General features: G+C 34.1%; 1 protein-coding gene across 1 annotated transcript in view; it reads left to right on the forward strand.

Annotated features, from left to right (window-relative positions):
* PAPLA1 (Phosphatidic Acid Phospholipase A1) overlaps positions 1-23153 on the forward strand; it is a 316868-nt gene that overhangs the window by 24949 nt on the left and 268766 nt on the right. Inside the window, exon 2 of the mRNA XM_090392296.1 lies at positions 5112-5702. Coding sequence (XP_090248422.1) covers positions 5112-5702 — 591 coding nt within the window. The remainder of the gene's footprint in view (positions 1-5111; positions 5703-23153) is intronic.

Raw genomic sequence — 23153 nt, forward strand, 5'->3', positions numbered from 1 at the left:
GAAAATATTGCACTGCTTCCGGACAAGATTCCGTGGAATAGTTGCCAATTAAATTTAAGGAATGACTAGAGCACGGCATATAATGTGCAGAGGGACTAAATTTTTTCAGCCTAGCTTGTAAACCTGTATAGATACCTTTCATATTGGCAGCGTTATCATAGCTTTGCCCTCTGCACATTTTTATATCCAAAGATAATTCTTCTAATTTTTTTAATACTACCTCTTCTAAATATAAGGAATTATGTTGTGTAATTCTGATGAACCCGATAAATGTTTCTCTAATATCAGAATTTGTGACAACTTACCTAAATATCATAGCTAGTTGGTCATTATTGGGCAATGTCTGGCGTTGAATCGAGTATTATTGCAAAATAATCAGCTTCCTTAATTTCTGATATGAATTCATCACAAGTATGGTAAGAATGATAATTTGATCTGCCAGAATCACAGTTGGCATACATTTTCATGTAATGTTTTAAAAAATCATCAAATTCACTTAAATAATGTAAATACGATAATTAATTTCTGCAAGAATCAGAAAAAATATCACTTGTATTTCCTCCAAATGCTCGCCCTAGTTTACTCAGTAACTTAATGGTAGCTATTATTCTTTTTAAAATCTCTCTCCAATAATTTTCTTCAGATTGTATTTGTTTGATCAATTCAGAATCGATTCGACTATTTACAGAACTTGATTTTCTTTTGCAATATGTGCACATTGCTCGTATATGCTCAGTAGAATGCTCGTGATCACATAAGGTTCATGTTATATTTCCCCAGTCATTAAAACCCTTCATTAAGCTATTATTTGACTTAGAAAACAATTTACAAACAAAGTAGTAAATTGCTTTGCTGATTTCTGAAAAAATTAGCCACTGTCATTTCTCCTTTGTTCCATTCGCCTTTTTACAGTAAAAATGTGATATATTTACATTTCTGACATATATTCTATTGCGTTCTGTATATTTTTTTTTAAATTTTCGATTTTACCAACATTCTGGGGCATATTTGTTAAAATATACTCGATAAACTGTTCATTTATAGCAAATGGCCACGCTGGTAAGTACAGACTCTGATTGAAAATTTTCTTCAGAATCCTCTTGATTTTTTTCATTTACTTCCTTCTCTCCTATGTTTTCCACGTCATTTTGATGTTCTTCATTTTCACTTTCATCTCCTCCTGATAATGATACCAAAGTTTCATTTTCATTCCGAGAACTGTGAAATACAACTTCAGTTCTACGAAAGTCTTCATTTTCAGAACGCAAATAAAATTGCCCCCTTTTGACTATTTAACTGTTTTTCATTTTCTCTAAGTCGTTTTCTTTTACTAGCTCCGGATTCAAATTTTCTTGGCATCATTATGTGTATTAATCTATCAAAAGCGAAATATATATTTATTAAATCCAAAATAAACGTATAAATATAATAGACAATTACGTTAAAAGCTTAAAAAATACAAAAATAGAAACAGTAGTATATTGGTTTTGTTAAAATAAATGAGTAACAGTAAAATAAGAATAAAAATTAATTGAATAATATATTCTTACCAACTGCGACAACTGCTTTAACCATATAATTAGGTATATACACTTGTATACAGTATTGCTTTACAAGTACTAGCCAAATAACGGTAACTAAACTATCAGTTTAATTACTTTTTTTGGAATTTCTTTTACTGTTCTACGATATTTGACCCTTTTGGGCGCACAATTCATTTATTGTGTCTCCTCCCAAAAATATAAACGAATTTCACATGTATACGATAAATATTAAAAAAATCTTGGCAATATTAAACTAGCAACCTTGTAAGTCATTTTATATATAAATAAATGACTAACTTATATTAATGGATTATAAATAATTATGCAACTTCTACGATACTTTATATTTAATATTAAATTTTCTAAATAGTTTAAAATCTTTTAATGTAATTCTAAATATATATATTATTTACACTTTTAAATATTCCATGTAATTGAATCATAATTAATTTAAAGAAAGATGTAATTAAATTTCAATTGCAGTGTTGATTATTGATTTTGAGAACATTGATTTTGTTTGACAAGCTTCGTTGACAAGCATCATAGTTGCTACAAAAATTCTGAACACTGAAAAAATATTAAAAGGTATAATAATAATTTAGTATAATGATAAAAGTTTTTTTTTTTAAAAAAAAAAAAGAATTTAAATGCTATCAAATTAAACTTGCTAATCAAGGTAAAAATTGGAACTCCATGAACTGTAAAGTTCAGATATTCTCACTAAAAATAAAAATTTTGAATTTATGGTAATAAAAATTATAGCAAAAATCATCATATTTATGGAATTACAACATTTATTTATTACAAGATTTATTCAACTCCAGCTTTGATTTTTTTTAAGTTGCAGTAATAAGCATAATAATTCCAGCTTTAGTTAAAACGTAGAGGTAATAAATAGTAACGATAACTTGCTATGCTCCAACCTCCACTTAACATCCACTTTTTTACTCGACATTTTACCCTAAAATCACTAGAGTCTTGATGCACAAAAAAATGAACTGAAAAATCAATTTAATTTATAAATAATAATAAACTTGAAATTCAAATGCCCTATTTATGTGATATAGAAACTGCTCTTACCCAACTAATTAATACAAATATCAGCAGCACACAAAAAAACCTCTGTTGTCTCTGGAACGTTTTTCAAAATGATCACAAAAACTTTCTTTAACTCAAAAACTTATTTACTCTGTTTACAATTTTAACTTATTAAACTTCTAGTATACTTGCAAAGAGGTTAGCCAACTCTATTAAGTTATTTTTACAAACTCTATATCAACTTCAAATATGCCAATAGATTCTCTTAATGACACTTCTTGTTACTGTTAATCTAAATCTTAATTGTCCAACTAAAACACATTATAAAGAAGAATTGTACATAGGTATATAACTTACAAAAGCTCTGTATCATACATTCAGTCAAAGGTCTTGTATAAAAAGTTCTAAGGCAATTCTCCCCTCTCAGATCTTGACCTTCCTTCAGGAAATCTGGCTTCAGAAATATCTCATCGGGAAAATAGTGGACTGTGAACTGCGCCCTGTGGTACTCATATACAGCTCCGGCAAAAAGTTATTCTCCCAAAGCGAAAAGAAAAACTTCCAAGCGAAGGTGCTATGGGTAATTTTTGTCTTGCCTTTTCTCCTCTGCTTGAGCTCGCCACAAATGCCTGGACGACTGCCTCCTTGTTCTGCTGCCTCCACTAACTCGAATTGCCGCCAACTGCCAACCAGGATTCCTCTCTGGCCTGGAAGCTTTTCTCCGGCGATTGGAACATCTCCCTTCAGCAACTCGAAGCCTTCTCTTAAGACTTGAACCGGGAAGCTCCTCTCTGGCAATGTCTGGAAACGGGAAGCCCCCCCTCTCTCTAGCGACTTCTGGATCCGGAAAGCCCTATATGCTTGGCTCTGTCCCCTTTTATCATGCCTTCTCTGAGACCTCACATGAAGTTAGTAACCCCAAAGAATTCAGCATGATTCTTTCATCTTAAGTTTCAAGTTAGGCCACTCTTTGTTCTCTTCTCTGCCTTCTTTTGATTGTAAGTTGCTGACCATCAGAAAGTTGTCTGAACCTTTCTGACTGACTTTGGAGGTGTTTACTTGCAGAGCTTGTAAGCCTTTCTCATACACACAAAATTTAACAAACAATCTTTCTAATGCCGCCATGTAGATCTATTACATACAGCTCTGGCAAAAAACATTGCCTTTGTTTTTAACACTCTAACATATTCTTATTAAAGAAGTATATACAGTTAATTTCCAAAGGGCTATTTACAAAAATATCTAATGCAAATTATACAGAGACAAACAAGGTTATTTTTTACAACATTCTTATGGGACTAGACCTAAGTAAAAAATCGATGTAATGTGCTTTGGAATATTTAAGCTGCAATTGAGTTTTTACAATATTGATAAGAACATTAGCCTAAAAGTCCAGGTAGTCCAGCAAAAACCATCTGTGACAAAATGAAACTTTATTTATTTAAAAACACAAAAATACAAATTTATTAAGTATATCTTTATAGAGTTCATAATTAAAAGGACTCTAATAATAATAATAATAATAGATTTCTACAGATGTGTCTCATGTTGTTTTGGTATTATCAAAATTATCAAGTTATTCTGAAGCATTATGAATTTTGCTATTTTATTATTATGTCACTAATATTTCTTCAGATGTGCGGCACTTTTTACAACAAAACTGGCTAAGTTATGTTGAATATCTCTGTTCGCAAATATACTCGAAATCCCTTTGACCTAATAAAAAGGCAGAATGCTGATGAAACTTCATCAGCATTCTATCTGTTAAAATGCAATTACCCCCCCCCCCCCCCTTTAACGAATTATTGTAGTTATGTGCACTGTTTAGCTGCAGACTATGAGAGGAAAATCTTTCTAATGCATAATCTCTTCCCATAATCTTTAAATAAATTTGAGATGAATCTAAACGCGTGATTAAATTGGAAATTTCTTTTGCCATGTGGAGAAGCAGTTATTACAGGAGATGGCTGCAAGTTTATTAAAGATATCAAACTGCACTCCAGGAGGATTATGTTCCAGTTGTAGCCTATATAGTCTTCTCTCTATAATTTAATGAAAGATGGGAGCATGTATGTTCATTTGCAGTGAAAGAAGGTAAAGTTGTGACAGCAACAGTCAAGAAATATGAAGTGACCAATCCTCTTGATATATATATATATATATATATATATTGTCATTGCTGTTTAAATTGAAAATTGCTCACACATACAGTGTCCTCTCTGTATGTGTGAGCAATTTTTCTTTGTTTGCACTTCCATAGAGTGGATTAGATTGAATTATCTAAATTAAATAGTATAGGAATTCTTGCATTTATGATTTGAAATTAATCAATTCTTCAAACTGACTTGTGTCTTAAGTTTTTATTGCCCTAAATTTTTTTCATAGCCATGTTGTAAAGCATTCTATTTGAATTTATTTCAAATATGTTATTAATGTGGCTAGTTTTCTCTGCATTCTTCCAGATTGTTTTTGTGATTAACTGTATATTATGAGACCTTATAATAACACATTTTAACTTTCTTTATATAGCTGACATCGAAGTAAATGCATCTGGTGATTTACCCTCAAAGTCAAATGAACAGTTACAGGATACTTTCCAGTCTTTGTCTTCTCAGCATATGCCATCTGACTCCACATTAAGCCAACTACAGCAGCCACTTCAGTTTTACCAGAATCCACAGTCTTTTCCTGTTGCATCTGGTCATTCTTGTGTTCAGTCTTTGCATCCACATTCTTCAAAATCTGAACTTTATTCACCAGAAATATCTTCTTATTCCCTGTCTTCATCTTCTGGAGTCACTAATGCTTCTTTATCCAGTGCTTCATTTGCTGAATCACATCCTCAACTGCAAGACTTAGCTGTATTTTCTCAGCCATCTGGTGAATTGTCTTCATCCTCTGTTCCATATTCTGTACCATCATCTCAGGCTTTTGCATCTGATGCAGTACATACACTTTCTTCTTCATATCATCAGTCTATTGCATCATCTTTTATAACTGGCTTCCAAAAACCCAGTCAAGCTCAGTCTACTTCGGTGCCTACTCTGTTGCCTTCTTCAAATACATTTATTGGCAGTTCTCCAGTTATAAATTATCCAGCTATAAATACTTTATGTACAGGTAAGAATCAAATAATTTTATTTGCAATGTTCATACCTCTGTAATATTTCTTGTATATTATGTGTTCTTATTACAGATTGATTCAAAACAATTAAATACAATTGCAATTAAATACAATTAAATAAATTAAAGATTAGACATTTATATACAGTTTGCTTACGGTGTGGCAAAAAAAAAAAAAAACTACTACTAATAATAATGAGACCAAAATAAAACAAGTTATCTGACATGAGTATCACTATGGAAGAGGACACTAGAGAAGCATTGAAATGTGACCTTGATAGACCTGTCAATTCCACAGCATTTAGCCTTAAGTTTTATTTTTATTTATATTTTTTATGGATGTTCTTTGTGCATTCTGTTTAACATCACTATCAGCCACTGATCTCACTGATATGCATGAAATGTTACAAAAAGCTTTTGGAGATCAGGCTCTATTTTGAGCACAGACATTTCAGTGCTTTAAGTGTTCAAAGAGATGGGGCATGGAAGATGATTCTCAAAGTAAATGACCAAAAATGATCACCAACCCTGAAATAGTAGACAGAATATGCCATTTACTAGGAAGTGACTGCTGATTAACACTGCTATCAAGTGAGTTAAATGGAAATAAGGAACTAATAAGGTTAATAATTACCACAAAAATGGGAAAAGACAAATTGAACAAATTTGTTCCATACTGTTTGTGAGAAAAACTCAGTTGATTGACCACTGATTTTGATTCACTGTTCAAATACTCGAACAGCTGACAGCGAACTTAGTTCTCTAAACAGCATTACTACCAGGACAAGAGTTGGCTCTTCCTTTATGAACCTGAGACCAAAAAACAAAGTGAAGAGATAATCCATGAGAAATTTGTTCTAGAAGGAAAACTGTTATCAATGATTACTACTTAGAGGAGTGAAATGTGATAAAAAAATCAAATGCATGCAGCCAGGAAAATCAAACAATGCTGTTGCACAGCATTGTTTGTTTTTGATGATAAATTTATATTAGAACTAAATACCCTCACAGAAAGCAATTTTTCAATGTAAAAAATTTTTCATAGAATGTGAGAGGGAGGGGTAGAACAATAGGCCATTCCTGGAAACTGTGTAAGGAGGATGTGAGCAGCGGAGTGAGGAGCAGGTTCTTTGCATGGAGAGTGGTTGGTGAGTGGAATGCATTGCCTGAGTGTGTTGTGTTTAAGGCACAGTTGGATGAGCTTTGTGTGTGTGTGATAGTGTGCACCTCCCACAATGAGTGTCTGACTCTATGGAGATCGAATGTTATCTCTTCAGATCGGGTGCTAATAATAAAATAATAATTTTTAAGGCATTCTTTGAATGCTAATGTATGTATTCTCTTCCTTGGAAGGTGATTTTGATGAGTTTGAAAATATCTTCATTATCTGTATTTTGGTTTATTTAAATTTGGTCTGATGATTTATTTTTTGCCACATGAAGCATGGTCATATGCCAGTTACCTTCCTAAGTTAATACTACTAACTTTTAAATGTTAATTCAAAGTGATATTGCTGTTTGTATAATATTAACATAAAGCAGTACATTTTGCTAAACATTCTCTTTTGAAACACCTGACTGATTATAAATGCTTTTAATGCTACAGTAAGTATAAAAAGGCTTATATATTGTTGATGGTTCATAATAATGTTTTATGGTATTAAAACACCAAGAGAGGAATAATATTTATTAAACTCACTAATATTTTGCTGTTTTTCTAACCAACATCATCAGAATACAATTATATCTGTGATAAACACAGAGCATTACTTATCCTCTTCACTCCCTGCGGAGTACAGGACCTCAATCATTCTCTCCATTGGCCTCTGTTCATTGCTTCTTTATTGATCCAGAATTTTCCCAGCTGTTTCATTTCTTCAATTTCTTTCCTCCGGGTCATCTTAGGGTATCCCCCTTCTGCTTCCTTGTGGGTTCCATTCCATGGCTGTCTATGCTATATCCTTATGTGGTTTTCTGAGTGTATGGTTTATCCCCTTCCATTGTCTTTTCATTATTTATTTTTTGATGTCAGATTAATTTGTTTTGTCTCATAATGTCTTGTTTGAAATTTTAGTTGTCCAGTATATTCCCAATGTCTTTCTAAGACATCTTCAGTAATTATTCTCAGATTTATTTGGTGTATGCAGGATCTATTAGATATGAAAGCTTCATGTTCTTCCTATTCAATTAAATGTTTCATTCTATCTAATGTTATTCTAGTGATAATTTTACCAACTTTACTTAGAAGTCAGAGATTCCTCTCCAGTTTTTTTTTTTTTTTTTTTTTGCATTCTGTTGTATCGCCATTCTTTGATATTTTCATCAATAATCCTGTATTCCAATCATCTGTCATTCTTCCTTTAGCCATATTTCATTTAGGTTGACATACATATATCAACAGTATGTTTATTGATATATGTTGCCTTAGTTATTTCTGCTTTTGTTATCTCTCCTGTATTTATATTTAATGTTTCCATTTCAGTACTTTTTGGGAGTATAGTTTCTTGTATTGGGGTTTCGCTGTTTAGTATTTCATGAGTAAGTGTTCTGTCCATCTCTTTTCTGTCTTTTTCCCTCATCAGTATGTTTCCTTGTTTATCTCCTAGCGGTGTCTCTCTTTTCTCATATTTTTTCCAGTTATCTTCTTTGTCATTTCAAAAAAGTTTCTTGTAATCAAAGTTTACAGCTACCTGTTCAGCCTTCTTGCAGAGTTTTTCAATGAATTTTCTTTTATCTCTTACACATTTCTTTACTTGTCTATTTTTCTCCTTGTACATTTTATTTATCTTCTTTCCCTCTTCTTTATTATGATTTTGGAACACTTTTCTTCTGACTTCTCTTCTTTCTTTACTCAAAAGCATTGTTTTGTCTGTTATCCATTGTTTCTGAACTCTCTCTCTCTCTCTGTTTTCCTAGTATTTCTTCAGCTGTTTCATTGTATAATTGTTTTATATTATAGCATTTTTCTTCTATATCTCAAGTTTTTCCTTCACTTTGTGTTATTGTTTCATATTTGCTTTTAATCATACAATTTTTAGTTTATTAATATTGTGCCAGTTTCTTTTGCACCTTGAATGAAATATCTTTGCTAGTGTCATTTTTATCTTTGCCACCACCAGTATATGGTCTGTGTATGCTTCTATTCCTCTCCATGCTCTCACATCCTGCAAAAAGGATCTCCATGTTTTATTTATGGTTATGTGATCTATTTTGTTTTTATTCTTCCCATTTGGTGAGATCCAGGTTTGTTTATATATTCAGTGGAACCTCTGTACTCGAACAATTCGGTTCCCGAACATATTTTCCAAACAGAATTTCGGTTCCCAAACAAGCAGACAGCAACCACGTGCTTCGCATGCTGAGCTGTAAGGCAGGAAAGCGTCAGTTGCGCAGCAGCCTTTGTTCAGTGCAGACACCTGCTCGAATTTGTAGTAAGTTTTCTTGATTTTCTTTGTGTTTTTTTTTTTTTTTTTCATAAATTATTAATTAAGCCACCATGGGGCCACAGAAGAATAGTGATAGCAGCAAAGCGAAAAGAAAAGTTGTTAGAAGAAAAAAGTTGTTAGAGATGAAAAAAGAAATCATATCCAAACATGAAAATGGCGTTTGTGTCTTGTATCTTGCTATGCAGTTCGGTATGGCAAAATCAACGATCTGTACAATACTCAAAAATAAAGAGGCAATCAATTTTCATCTATATTTTATCTATTTAATGTGTTTATTCTTTTTATGTAAGATTTTATGCATTTTCATTATGTTTGTTTACGATCTTATGCATGAAGTACTGTTGTAAAGGTTTAAATAAGCAATTATCTGTGGTTTGGGAACGGACTAATCCATTTTACATTAATTCTTATGGGAAAATGGTTTCAGTTTTCGAACAATTCGGTTTCCAAACAGCCTTCGGGAACGAATTATGTTCGACAGCCGAGGTTCCACTGTATTCTTATGTTGAAATATTGTACCTTCTATGATTAAGTTGTTAAATAAGCAGAATAATATTCTCATCTCATCTTCCTTTTACCCTCTTTTACCTTGCGGTGTCGAGGGTTTATTAATCATCGGACCTCAAACTGTTCACAGGATAAGGTGGTCAGCTCTACCCCCCCCCCCCCTTCCCCCCGGTGTATCCTATGTCCTGTAGTGTTCAGTTCTCAAGGCCGGTTTGCCTGCTTTGCAGGTTGAAAAACCCCAGGATAAACTGGGAAAAAACCCTACTGTCCACGCCCAAGACCGGCTAACTTGACTATGGCTGAGGAAGATCCTTCAGCTCCTCACATCACTGACGGGAATCGAATCTAGGACACTCCTTCCCAAAGCATATGGTTGCGAAGCGCACAGCCACTAGGCTAACTGCACAGACTTGAATAATATTCCATTTTCATTTTCATATCTTAGTCCTTTTCCCATCACTATTTCATATCCACTGTTGCCTTTGCCTACTTTTGTATTTGCATCTCCAGAAGTAAGATCATATCTCTTTTACTACTTTTGTCTAACTCTCTCTCTCTCTCTGTAGGAGGTCACAAAAAAGCATCTTTTTTCTTTCCAGTCAGTGCTATTTGTAGTGACATCGATGTTTATTATAGTAACTTTTTGTATATAGTTTTGAACCTAGCTTTTATTATTCTTTCCATTCCAATAGTGCCTTTATTGCCTCCACTGTCATCATCAGAGTGACACTCCTGCAATGTTCTTCATCCTTTTGGTTCCAGAATATATCATATATTTATTTGATGTCAGTCTGATCTCATTGGTTCCATTCCATCTGATTTCACTTAATCCTAATATTTGTATTTTGTATCTGTCCATTTCCTTTGCTATTTGATTTGCTTTCCCAGATTTGTACATTGTCTTGATGTTTCAACATCCAAGTTTGGTTGTAGATTTGGGCGTGAAGATATCCTTTCCAAGAGCCTTCAGCCTTGATTTCTCTAAATAGAGCTTTTACCAACCTGCATTATTTCCTCTGTTGACTCTTCAACAGAACTAGTCCAATTTATTACTTGAGGTTTCTGTTGTAGGAGATTTTTGATGTTTTGTAGTTGCTAGCCACAACCCTTCTTTCTCATCAGGGCTTGGGACTGGCAATGATGGAATTAGGTACACACACTAAACTTTGTGATTAAGAAAACAGTTTAAATCGTAACTGACAATGGAACTAATGTCATGAGTCGGACAAAGAAATTACCAAAACACTTGAACCTTATCATGACAAACTGCACTGGATATACAGGAGCCCCTAAATTTCACAAACCTAATAGCCTCCTTTGTCCTATAGTAAACAGCTCCACCTACAGACTAGCCAAAGATTTATCCAAATCACTTTCCTCCTTTACAGACAGCTATCCCTCATCTATTAAAAACTCATCATCATCATCATCATCAAATTCCTGCCATGTACTCTCAAGGGGTGTACAGGATATGACAGTACTACATGAAAAAATTACATCATTACTAACTTCCTATCTACAATTTTCCTCCAAATCAGTCTGTTACTTGTCAAGACTCCAACATTATCAGATCTTATATTTCTATCGTCTAAGGCACTTTGTACCGTATCAATCCACCTATATCTTGGTCTTCCTCTGGGTCGTTTTCCTGCCAACCTGGCAGAGAACACTTGTTTTGCTAATCTTTCCTCTCCCATTCTATTTAAGTGACCATACCATCTGAGATTAGCTCTGCTAACGCATTCCTGGATGCTGACAATGTCAAGTTCTTTCCTAATATCCTCATTTTTAATATGATATTGCCATTGATGCCATTTGTTCACGCCTCTAATCTTTCTCAGGACTCTCATATCTGCGGTCTCTAGTCTTTGGTCAAGTGTTTTACTTCTGACCCAGCTCTCAGATCCATAAGTTAAAATTGGTTTGAACACAGTCTTGTATACAGCTAATTTAGTGTTCCGACTAATTTCTTTCTTATTCCATATGAATTTATTCAATTGACTTCCCACGATACCAGCTTTGCTGATTCTGTTGTCAATTTCTATATTTAGTTTACCATCTTCAGTAAAAATTGTGCCTAAGTAGCTGAAATGTTTTACTTGTTCCACAAATTCTCCATTCACAACACAGTTGACATTTTCAATGATTCTGCCTATTTTCATTGTCTTTGTCTTTTTATTGCTGACCTTCATACCATATCTATTACAACAGCTATTCAATTTAGTCAGAGAATCTTGCAGACTTGTAGCGGATTTATTTAGAAGTATAACATCATCTGCATAAAGCAAAGAGCTGACATTAACATCTCCAATTTTGATATCAGGTTTAATACCACATTCTTTCATAATGTGATCCATATAGATAATGAATAACAGAGGGGATAATGTACATCCTTGTCTCACACCAGATTTAACATTAAACCATCTTCCTGTACTTCCTTCAATTCTAACTGCTGACTCACAACTCAAATAAAGACTAAATATTGCTTGATATAATGCCCCATTGGCACCATATAACTGCAGCGTATTGAATAGCTTCTCTCTTGGCACCTTGTCATATGCCTTTTCCAAATCGACAAAACTTAAATACAGATCTTTGTTATATTCCCATGCTTTCTCGACTATTTGTCGTAAAGTGAAGATCTGATCCTGACAGCCTCTATTTGGCCTGAATCCAGCTTGTTCTTCACCAAGCTTTTCTTCCACAATTCTTCTCAACCGTTTCTCAAGTATACTTGCATAGATCTTGCCAGGAACACTCAGTAGGGAAATACCTCTGTAATTCTCACATTCAGTTTTATTTCCCTTTTTATATATGGGTACTATGAGAGCTCTACTCCAATCATTGGGAATTCGTCCCTCTGTCCAGGCTTTCTGAACTATGCAGTGCAGCCACTGTAAGACTCTTATACCACCATACTTCAGCATTTCTGGTCGAATATCATCTACTCCTGCTGCCTTTCCACATTTCAAGCCTTTGATGGCTTTTTCTACTTCAAGTGTGGATATGTATTCCTGACTGCATGCCTGGTCAGTGTTTTTTATCACTGTGCTGTCATCACTGCTTGTTTCATTTAGCAGTTTTTCAAAGTAATTACTCCATACTTCAAGGATAGCTTTTTCTCCTGTTTTCATTTCACCTTTATCATCTCTAATTCCTTTTACAGCACTCTTTCCTCCATTCCTAAGCTTCTTCAACAACCTCCAGAATATTTTGCCACCTTCTTGATATTTATTTTCTATATTCTTGCCAAAGTCCTCCCATGACTTTTGTTTAGCTAGTTTTACACACTGTTTAGCTTTCTTACATTTGTCTCTGTATTCTGTAAGAGTAATAGCTGACTTATTTGCCAGGAACTTTTGATATGCTTTCTTCTTTTCCTTCACTGCCTCTTTAACTTCCTGTGTCCACCAGGGAGTTCTGATTTTTTTATCTTTGCACACAACCTCACCACATGCCTCTCTGGCAGAATCAATCAATGTTTCCTTCAGAGTTTGCCACTGAATCTCCAAGGTTTGATTCCTGTTCTCAAACTCTTTCATTTTCTTTTCAATAATATTTCTGTATTTTAGTCTACAGTTTACATCTGAGAGCTGCTCAACTTTTATTCGCTTTAAAACTTTCTTACATGTTATTCTTTTCAATATGAAATTCAATTTTATCCTGCTCAAGACTAAATAGTGATCACTTCCAATTTCAAATCCTCTGTACACTCTGGTGTCCTGCACCAGGGAGAAAACATCACTATCAACAATAACATAGTCAATGAGACTTTTCTTATTCCTAGCCTCTTCTCTCCATGTGAATTTGTGCACATTTTTATGTTGGAACATGGTGTTAGTAATAACCAGTCCATGTCCTGAGCAGAAATCCAACAGATATTTGCCATTATTATTAGCTTTGCTCTTTTCTCCAAATTTTCCCAAAATATTTTTGTATGTCTCACAATCATTTCCTACTCTACTATTTAGATCCCCAACAAGGACCAACTTTTCCTTTTTCATTATGTCAGTTGCTTTTTCTAAAGCCTCAAAAAATTCCTCCACTTCTACCTTAGTAGAACCTTCTGTGGGACCATAGGCACAAATAAGTCTCATTGTCCAGTTCCCCATTCTCATATTTGCCCACATTACTCTACTTGAGACTGACTGCCATTCAAGAAGATTAGCCTCGTATTTTGTGTTGAATACTATGGCTACTCCTTCTTTTCCTTGATTGTTATTGCCTGAATATAACATTTTGTATTTATTGCTCAGAAAGATCTCACCAGTTTTGGTCTTTTTTGTTTCAGTCACCCCTATTATGTCGATCTGGTACTTATCTAATTCCTCAGCTAGCTCCATTTCTTTGCCATTCAGGCTTCTTACGTTGATAGTACCGATCTTTAACTCTGGTGATGTTGAGTTGGGGTTTGTTTTCAGATTTGTTCCAGTAGCTGACTTTTCGCTGTTCGCCCTGGTTCCCTGGCGAAAACAACGGGGGCCTTGTTTAACCGGGCGACGCCCCAGCCGGCATGAAATTTTGTCATGTTGTACCATCATTTTTTATTTTGGTTTAACCAATAAGAATACAATTTGGTCGGCTAAATCCCAAATTGCCAGCCCATCCTCGTTCGTTCAGTATCAAAGTAGATACCCAACAGGGTGCACCACGAGAAGGTGAGGATTGGACATTAGGTCAGAAGCCCTGGTCGGTTCTCCGCATTCCTTTAAAGGCTATGTGGTGGTCTCCTCTCAGTTATACAGCTTTGACCCTTAAGCACCTCTGCACTTTAATTAATAGAAAATCTAACTTTGACAGATTCTAACATCATAGTCAGTTTCAGTATTACTTCACTCTTCACTAATGTACTTTTGACAGGGACCCTTAATCTCATTAAGCCACATTTTCCCTGTGGCGTAAATAAATTATTCAAATTGACCATATATGCAGATTATTTCTTATGGAAAGGAAAAATATACAAACAGTTGGATGAGACTGCTATGGGTTTCCTTCCCCCCCCCTCTAGCCAACTTCTATATAGGATTATATAAATTAAGTGGATATTAAATCCAACCTCATTTCAAAGCTGAATACAGAAACTATAAAAATTTTGTGCAAAAGTTGACCAGAGAGCTTGCGGGAATACACCACCGCCATACTACGAGTTGCCCTAGCCGAACCTAATAGGAAAAGCATGAATGTTAACCTTCCAAACGGCCGGGACGTTTATAGACGTCCAACTAAATCTAGATATGATTCAGCCCCCCTGTTTAAAGAACCAGGATAAGAATTGCAATTTGACCGTCCTGTCCATTAGAAAGTGTGATAAACCCTCACGCTGAAGAGAACGGTTAATCGGATTATCTCACATTCGTAGCTACCTCTCAGTTGCCTATAACAAGAAACGCACATCCTTGTTCTATGCTGGTTAACTGGATTTTAGTTATATAGGATAGACTAAAATTAGAGAAATTACTTATATTTTTGTTTTCTCTTTTTATTGTACAATACAATTTTAATTTCTGGAGACAAAATAAAGGTCTTGCATAATTTCTTCACTTAAATATTGCCTTACCTTGGAGAACCAATTTCATTTTTAATTTTTTTTGTACTAATTTTTTTCTAATCACTTTCTAGACAAAATATTATTCTTTGTTCTCGAAGAAATTAATTCACGATAATTATTTGAAATATTCTTTTAAAAAAAGAAAAGAAAACCGGCTGCCGATGTTCCAGATTATATTATTTTTATTTTTGTACAAAACCATCGAAATCGAATAATACTTCACAGATTTCCTTTAGGACATGCTGGAGCAACTTTGCTTTATAGAGAATAACATGAAATTCTTTAATCATATCACTAAATTTTTTCTTTATATTATATAGTAATCTACTGTTCTTTTTACTTTCACTTTCTTGGTTTCCCTGTATAATTGGTCATTACAAAATGAAATTAACAGTTATAGATATTTACTGCATAATTCAGATATTTTATTCTCCAATTTTTAAAGTAAGCGATATGTTTGCTTATTTTTATCATTCAAAATATGTATATCAAATGCATCAAATGTGAAATTTCATTTCCTTTCACAATACAAATGAACTTTATTTCGACTTTGATAGCATCTCCCCCCCCCCCAATCCCGTTGCAACATTACCAGAGGCCCGAAAGCTGTTATAAAACATAGGTACAGTTTTTATTTCATTTGTGATTTTTCCATAATAATTGTTCCACATAACGTTTAATTTTTTCGACACAGAAACTAAATTTTGATTATTATAAATTTGCAAATTATAAATAAGAAAATATACATATTATTTCCCTATTGTTATAAATCAGGAAGTTATGTGATGTTGGCTAATAGGGGAAATTAATATTTAAAATGTAGGATGACATTAAAAATGTCATCCTACAAATGCAATATCAGAATATGCGAATATGCTTCGAATGTCTGCTAATCAATCAGAAAGATGGATAAACAGAACAAGGAATTTCTGCTTGTAAAATATTCAGTTATTGCACGAGGTACTTTAGTGTGCTGCCTTCTGGGCATGTTCTTTTGATCCGGTTCCCAGTGGTGTGTGTGTGTGGGTGGAGTTAGTAATCTCCATTAGTCTACAACTTGTTACTGGTCAGAAAGGAATATTAGAAAGTAAACCCAATATACAATTCATTTGTGAGATGGCAAGCAAGAGCAGCAATAGCAGTAATTTTTTTCAAGATAATTATCAAATAATTTAGAATTTTTCAATAATAAAAGTGAAACTGATCACTATAAATAAAGAAATCATTTTTGGCATAAATACTTCATCAGCCTGTAAAAGAAATGTCAGTTTTACATTTAGGATATCTGAACAACAGAAAACGAAACAAGACATTCTTGCTTGAGGCAATTTAGTGCGACTTCTAGGAAACTTTGTCTTGTTTCTAAAAAGAATAATCTAAGACTTTTAGCTTTTCCTCTAGGTAAGAGGATTATTGTCCAGCATTTCTAAGACGTATTTCAGAAATAGCAATCAGCAGAAATAGAAGTAGTAATATTTAGAATTTTTTTTAAAAAAAAAGAAACACAATTGAAATTTCTTTGTGTGGTATACAGTTTTACATGTTGAAAATGTAGCATAGTATTTCTAAATCTTAGAATAATTTCAGCAGACTGCTGATTTCAGATTCAAAGAAAGAGTACAGAATTAGAAGCTTCGATATACAACAATATTATTGCTTTATTTCTTTTGTCAAAATGATAAACTGAAATAAGAGATTTTGAATACCGTGTGAAAGCTTTTAAAGCTATAGAAATTTAAAGTAGTTATGCAACTCAGTTCCAGGACAGGAGAGGGGGGGGGATTGCAGAAAAAAATCCTAAAAACGAGCTTAAATTTTTAATCATTCCATACAAGATAACCTTCCTATTATATTTTCAACATATCTACAGTGGTTAAGCACTGGATATTATAGTAATGTGCATCCTACAAAAAAAAAAAAAAAAAAAAAAAAAAAAAAAAAAAAAAAAAAAAAAACCTCTGTTGCAATTTTCAGCAAAAGAAGAAGGTGAAGAGTCTCTGATAAAATACCATTAGGTATAAATTTTTGATACTAATAAAGATACAATATCGGAAACCGAGTAATGCAGTTTATAATCATTTTTTGTTCATAAAAAAACAAAAAAACAATCATTCCTGAAATTGAAATGTGACAATCCATATAAAGGTATTTTGCAAAGAAAGAAAGCAAAATGTCATATTTATTTCACTAAATGTTATTTAAAAATATAAATATTTGACAAAATATTTTAAACGTAAACAAACATTTGAAAATTCAAGAAAAAAAATCTATATTGTCAGTAAAGTGGAGGAAATTAACTATTACAAGTATATTCATTGCAAAGGCTGATCTATGATCATTTCAGGATTGATTATTTATTTTGGCAGATGTGAAACTTCTATTTTTGGAAAGAGACATAAGAAATAAATTGTTCAGCAAAAAAAAAAAAAAAAAAAAAGATCAATATCCTAGTACAGTGAAGAAAATTCGAAGTAACAGAGTACATGTAAAGACAAGTGACACAAAAGTCACTCGACCACAGTTAATCTGCTAATGGCTCTCAAATCACCATTAAGGGATTAACAGCGGTGGAGGGTAAATACTTGATAAAAGATAGAATGCCGATGAAGTTTTGATCCATGAAGAAGTCTGGGGTAGTCTTGCTATTTCATCCACCTTGGCCGGTAGGAGGGTTAAAAGAGCCCATATGTTGCTTTCTGTTGGTCCATTTTGATAGGTTTCACTAGCCTGACAGCTGTTTCAAACTCATTGATTTTTGTCAGAGACTAGGCAGAAACCTAAGAGAGCAAAAACTCTCAGTACTAGGGAACTTGAAGCATTGGAGAGGTGTATTTTCCGTGAGTGAACCTTCAGTTGGTGTGTAGAGTATTTACTAAAATGCTTACAGAAAATACACCTCTCAGACGCTTTAGGTTCCCTAGTCGGAGAGGTGTATTTTCTGTAAGCAAACTCTCAGTCAGTGCGTAAAGTATTTACTAAAACGCTTATGGAAAATACACCTCTCCGACGCTTCAAGTTCCCTAGTATTGTGAGTTTTTGCTCTCTTCTGTATTCTGCCTAGTCTCTGACAAAAACCAACGAGTTTGAAACAGCTGTCAGACTAGTGAAACCTATCAAAATGGACCAACAGAAGGCAGTATATGGGCGCTTTTAGCGTTCGTGCTTTTCCTGTTAGGTTCGGCTAGGGCAACTCGTAGTATGGCAGTGGTGTATTCCTGCAAGCTCTCTGGTCAATTTTCACACAAAACTTTTATAGTTTCTGCATGAAAACACAGTTTCTGGTACAGTTTCTGCACCTTTGGCTCTTTATTTTAGTAAATTCTATATAGGACATTTTGAAAATCAAGCACTAAACACGACTACATTTAAACCAGTAGTTTGACTGCACTATGTTGACGTGTTTCCTGTTTGGACCCATTGTCCAGACATTAGATGCATTTTTGGTGCATCTTAGCATCTAGCAACCAAAAATAAGCTTCACCATGGAAAAAGAAAGTGACAGATGCCTTCACTTTTAGATATGCTAGTGACATGACTTCCCAGTGGCTAGTTATCCTTCTCCACTGAAGATGCCTCAATAAAGGTCGAAACTGGTCTGGGTTGTGGCCCTTCCCTTAATGCATAACATTAGACATATCCGCAAGGAGATGTGTTTTGCATTATGGGAGATACTGAGATAGGAGTGTTGGTAGCTTGCTCCACCTTTGCAAAGAGTTGCCCTGGTGTTGTACTACCTTACCCCAGTCCTGAAGATACTTTTAGGCACAAACTTTGTTTGCTCACACTTGGATAAAGGATTAAACTAAATTTATTATATCAATAAACTTTCAATATCCTTCTCCATCTACAGAAAAGTCACTCATACAGGAAGGTATTTACATAAACAATCACATCACCACCATCACCTTTCCCAGCAGTATGGCATCCTCAAAACACTTACTCACCAACCCAAGGCTATTTGTTCAAATGACACAGCCCTTGAAACTGAGCTCATGGATCTTTTGCAACACCTTTTTTAGCCAATGGCTACAGTCCATATAAAATAGAAAATGGAATCAGTGCAACTATGTCCAGGTAAAATGGCTGTGAAAAGGGAAATGGAGTTTGAACGAAGCATTTTGATAGGATGCCATGTCGCAGCCCAATATGTTTGGCAAATTGTTGACAAATTGGGCCATCTCAGGTAAACAATACACAGGGTTGTAGTAAAATCATTCCCATCCCATATGTTAGGGGTACATCAGAAAAAAAATAACTAAAGTTCTCTGCAAATGTGATCTCCATGCCACTTTTAAATCTTTCATTTAGCTAGCTACCTTCTTCCTAAAGATCAACTACATCTTGAATATCCTGGAGTATATAAAATTCCTTGTGCTTGCAGTTTGGCCTACTTTGGACAGACTGATAGATCAGTTAATATCTGCTTGAAGAACACAAAAATTACAACTGTGATCATCTGTATGGCAAGATTTGGCAGACCATGCTCTGGATACTCCTTCACATATGCTCAAATGGAAGAAAACATCTTTATTACATAGAAATCATTATAGGTGTGAGAGACTGTTTTTAGAATCACCATCAGTTATGAAGCACTCTTTAAGTATGGTTACATTAATTCAAAAAAATGCTACAGGTAGACTGTCATTTTAAAACCTGATAGCCTGACTTCTCTAAATTAACTTTGTAGCTATCCTCAAAGTGTGGTTATCCTATGGTGTCATGTGAGAACATTAGTTCTCTTGTCAGTTACAATTTACATTGTTCTCCTCAATTATGTCGTTTAGTACTGTGTACCTATTACAGTTGTAATTGTGCTCTGATGATGCTGGTTAGAAAACCAGCAAAATATTAGTGAGTGTTAATAAATATACATTTTTCCTCTCTTGGTGTTGTTTATATCATAAAACATTATTATAATGCTACAGTAATTATTCATTTATTTTCTCACTGGAAATTGTTGCAGTGAGAAATTGAATTTTTTTCATTGAAGGATTTAAAGGTTGGTGAAGTTGAGGGAATGTCGTGTGCATAACTGGAGTGCATCAATTGGGGGGGGAGATGGCTGATGAATGCTGTTTCACATTATTGTTAAAATTTAATTACTGAAACTTTAGTTTATTTCTCCAATTTAAAAATAAGTAGTAAAAACATTTTTTGCATAATAGCTTTCTCACAAGCAAACAAAAAAAGGCAGCAGTTAGAAGTTTCTTGATTATTGCACTTTGATAATTGGCAGAGATAGAAATCATCACAACAGGGGTGTCAAACTGGCAGCTCCCAAAGCAATTTCGTGCAGCCCCCGACGCCTCAAGGAAAGATTTTAAAAAAAGGACGATTGCTTTTTATAATAAAACAGAAATACCGTATTTACTTGAATATAATTCTCTCTCGCATATGACTCGCACCCCTGCACCCTGATTTTACTTTATGAAAAAAGAAATTAAAAAGTTTTGCATGTACTGTACATCGCACACGAAAATAAAGTTTAACCACTTTTACGTCAGAATAATAACTTGCTCCCCACGGTAAACAACATGCCTTCCCCAACTGCAATTAGAGACAACTGGTATAAAAATGGCACTAACTAATGAATCACATGTTCCCTCCCATATTAACCATGCTGTTTAGACTTAAGCAAAACCATATGTTTCACCGGCAAACACAGTATCTAACTAAAATCTATTGTATTTAGTTAGATGTGTGTGTGAGTGCCCCAACTAACTCAAACACAAAGCTGCAATAAAATTCGTAAATGTGTTAAAACTAAGACATATAGAGTGAACGTTGTTAAGACATTTCAGATATTATGGAATTTGGTTGAAGAGAATTAGCATTTCAGCTCAAAAATGTCGGCTTGACTTTGTGTTTTGGTAATGCGATCTTTTGTTAATACCGCACCAATCATATCCACATCTTCATAGCTGTTCTATCTCTATTGGCCTACCATTGCTACCTATTTCACGTTCTGCTTTCACTTCTCAGACATTCGTGAAGGGTGTTCATTACGTATCTAAAATCTTGTAAATTACTTGGAATAATGGAAAAGAAGATGACGCTATTTGGATAGATGACTTTGACAATGTACACAAGGAAACCGCTCTGGAGGCCGGAAGTAGCTATAATCAAGAGGAGATTATTGGTAAGTCGTCCCCATTTTCAGTTTTTTTTTCTAAAAACTTTAGTTTCTAAAAATCCCTGCACATATCTCGCACCATGATTTTTTAGCTTTAATTTTGGGGAAAAAAAGTGCGATTTATATTCGAGTAAATACGGTATCTATAGTTTCTAAAATCCCTGCACATATCTCGCACCATGATTTTTTAGCTTTAATTTTGGGGGGGAAAAGTGCAAATTATATTCGAGTAAATACGGTATTGATTTATTCGTTTTCATACAACATTTATAGTTACAATATGGATACAACAACCTGCTATAATATAATTGCAGTAATAAAAATTTATATCGCAATTTCATTGTTAGATTCGATCCTAATCAATCGTAAACTATATAGTTACAATATGGATGCAACAATCTGCTATAATATAATTGCAATAATAAAAATTTGTTGCAATTTTAATGTTAGATCCAATCCTAATCAGTCGTAAACTATATTTATGCTTTCATTGTTAATTTACAGCACGCTGCTGGCAGCGTACTGAAAAAGTTGAATTCTATTGGCTACCAGCTGTTCATGTGATGCACAGCATATGCACTCATGGGAATTCAGCTATGAGTTTATAATTGCCTGCTGTAGTCAATCAGTGATCTTTGAAGTCAGTGTGCCGAACACGATTCAACGACAATCTAGCAGTGAGAGAATCCCTTTTATTATTATTTTTTATTTTTATTTGCAATAGTATCGTGCACTGGTCTACAGTTTTGTGCGGTTTTATTCAAACAATTTTTATAAAAATTGTTAATAATATTAATACTATATTTATTCACTGAGGTAATGTTGCTTTCCATGCCAACAAGAAAAAGAAAAATTGTTGATGAGAGGAGAAAATTTCAAGAAAAATGGGAATGAAATTACTTCTGTACTGAAACAAAGAACAAAATTGTGTGCATTATTTGTAACGAAACAATTAGTGTCGCCAAAAGAATATAATATAAAAAGGCACTACGATAAAATTCACAAAGAACAATATTCACGCTTTGAGGGTAAACTGAGTGAAATTAAGAAAAATTAAGAAGTATGAAGAATTCACTTCAAAGACAACAAGTATTTTCAAAAATTATGAAAGATAATGAATCAGCAGTGAGAGCCAGTTACGAAATCAGCTATTTATTGGCGGAACATTCCAAACCTTTTAGTGCCGGTTCCTTGGTTAATTTTAGGTTAAAGAAATCGTGACATTTCTTTGTCCTAAAATACTGTGATCGAAAGAATAACTGAAATGGCAGATAATCTGTGTGACAAGTTGCAAGAAATATCCACAAACGTACGGTGCTTTTCAATTGTACTTGACGAAAGTTTCGATATTCACGACGTGGCTCAAGTTGTTTTGTTTCTTCGGGCTTGCGACGACAATATGAATATTACTGAAGCGTTCTTGGAAATAATTCCCATTCATGGAACCACTACAGGGGAAGACATTTTTGACGTCATGTTGGGCATTTTTGAAAAATATCAACTTCCTCTGAACAAGCTCGTAGCAGTGACAACTGATGGTGCTCCAGCAATGACAGGCAAAAATAAAGGTTTTGTGTCAAGACTTGCAGCAAAGTTAAAGGAAATGTATCCAGACATTCCAAAACTGCAATCTTTCCGATGCATTATTCATCAGCAGGTCCTGTGCTCCAAAATGTTGGAAATGAGCAGCGTACTTAAGCCTGTGACAAATACCGTGAACTTCATCCGATCCAGAGGCCTCAATTGCTGCCATGGTATTTATTTTTTAACGGTATATATTAGAACACAGAAAAATAAGTAAATAATTAATTTATT

The sequence above is a fragment of the Typopeltis vanoorti genome, chromosome 5, assembly GCF_054136105.1.
Source record: "Typopeltis vanoorti isolate ZY-2024b chromosome 5, IOZ_Tvanoo_1.0, whole genome shotgun sequence".
In the NCBI taxonomy this organism is placed as follows: Eukaryota; Metazoa; Arthropoda; class Arachnida; order Uropygi; family Thelyphonidae; genus Typopeltis; species Typopeltis vanoorti.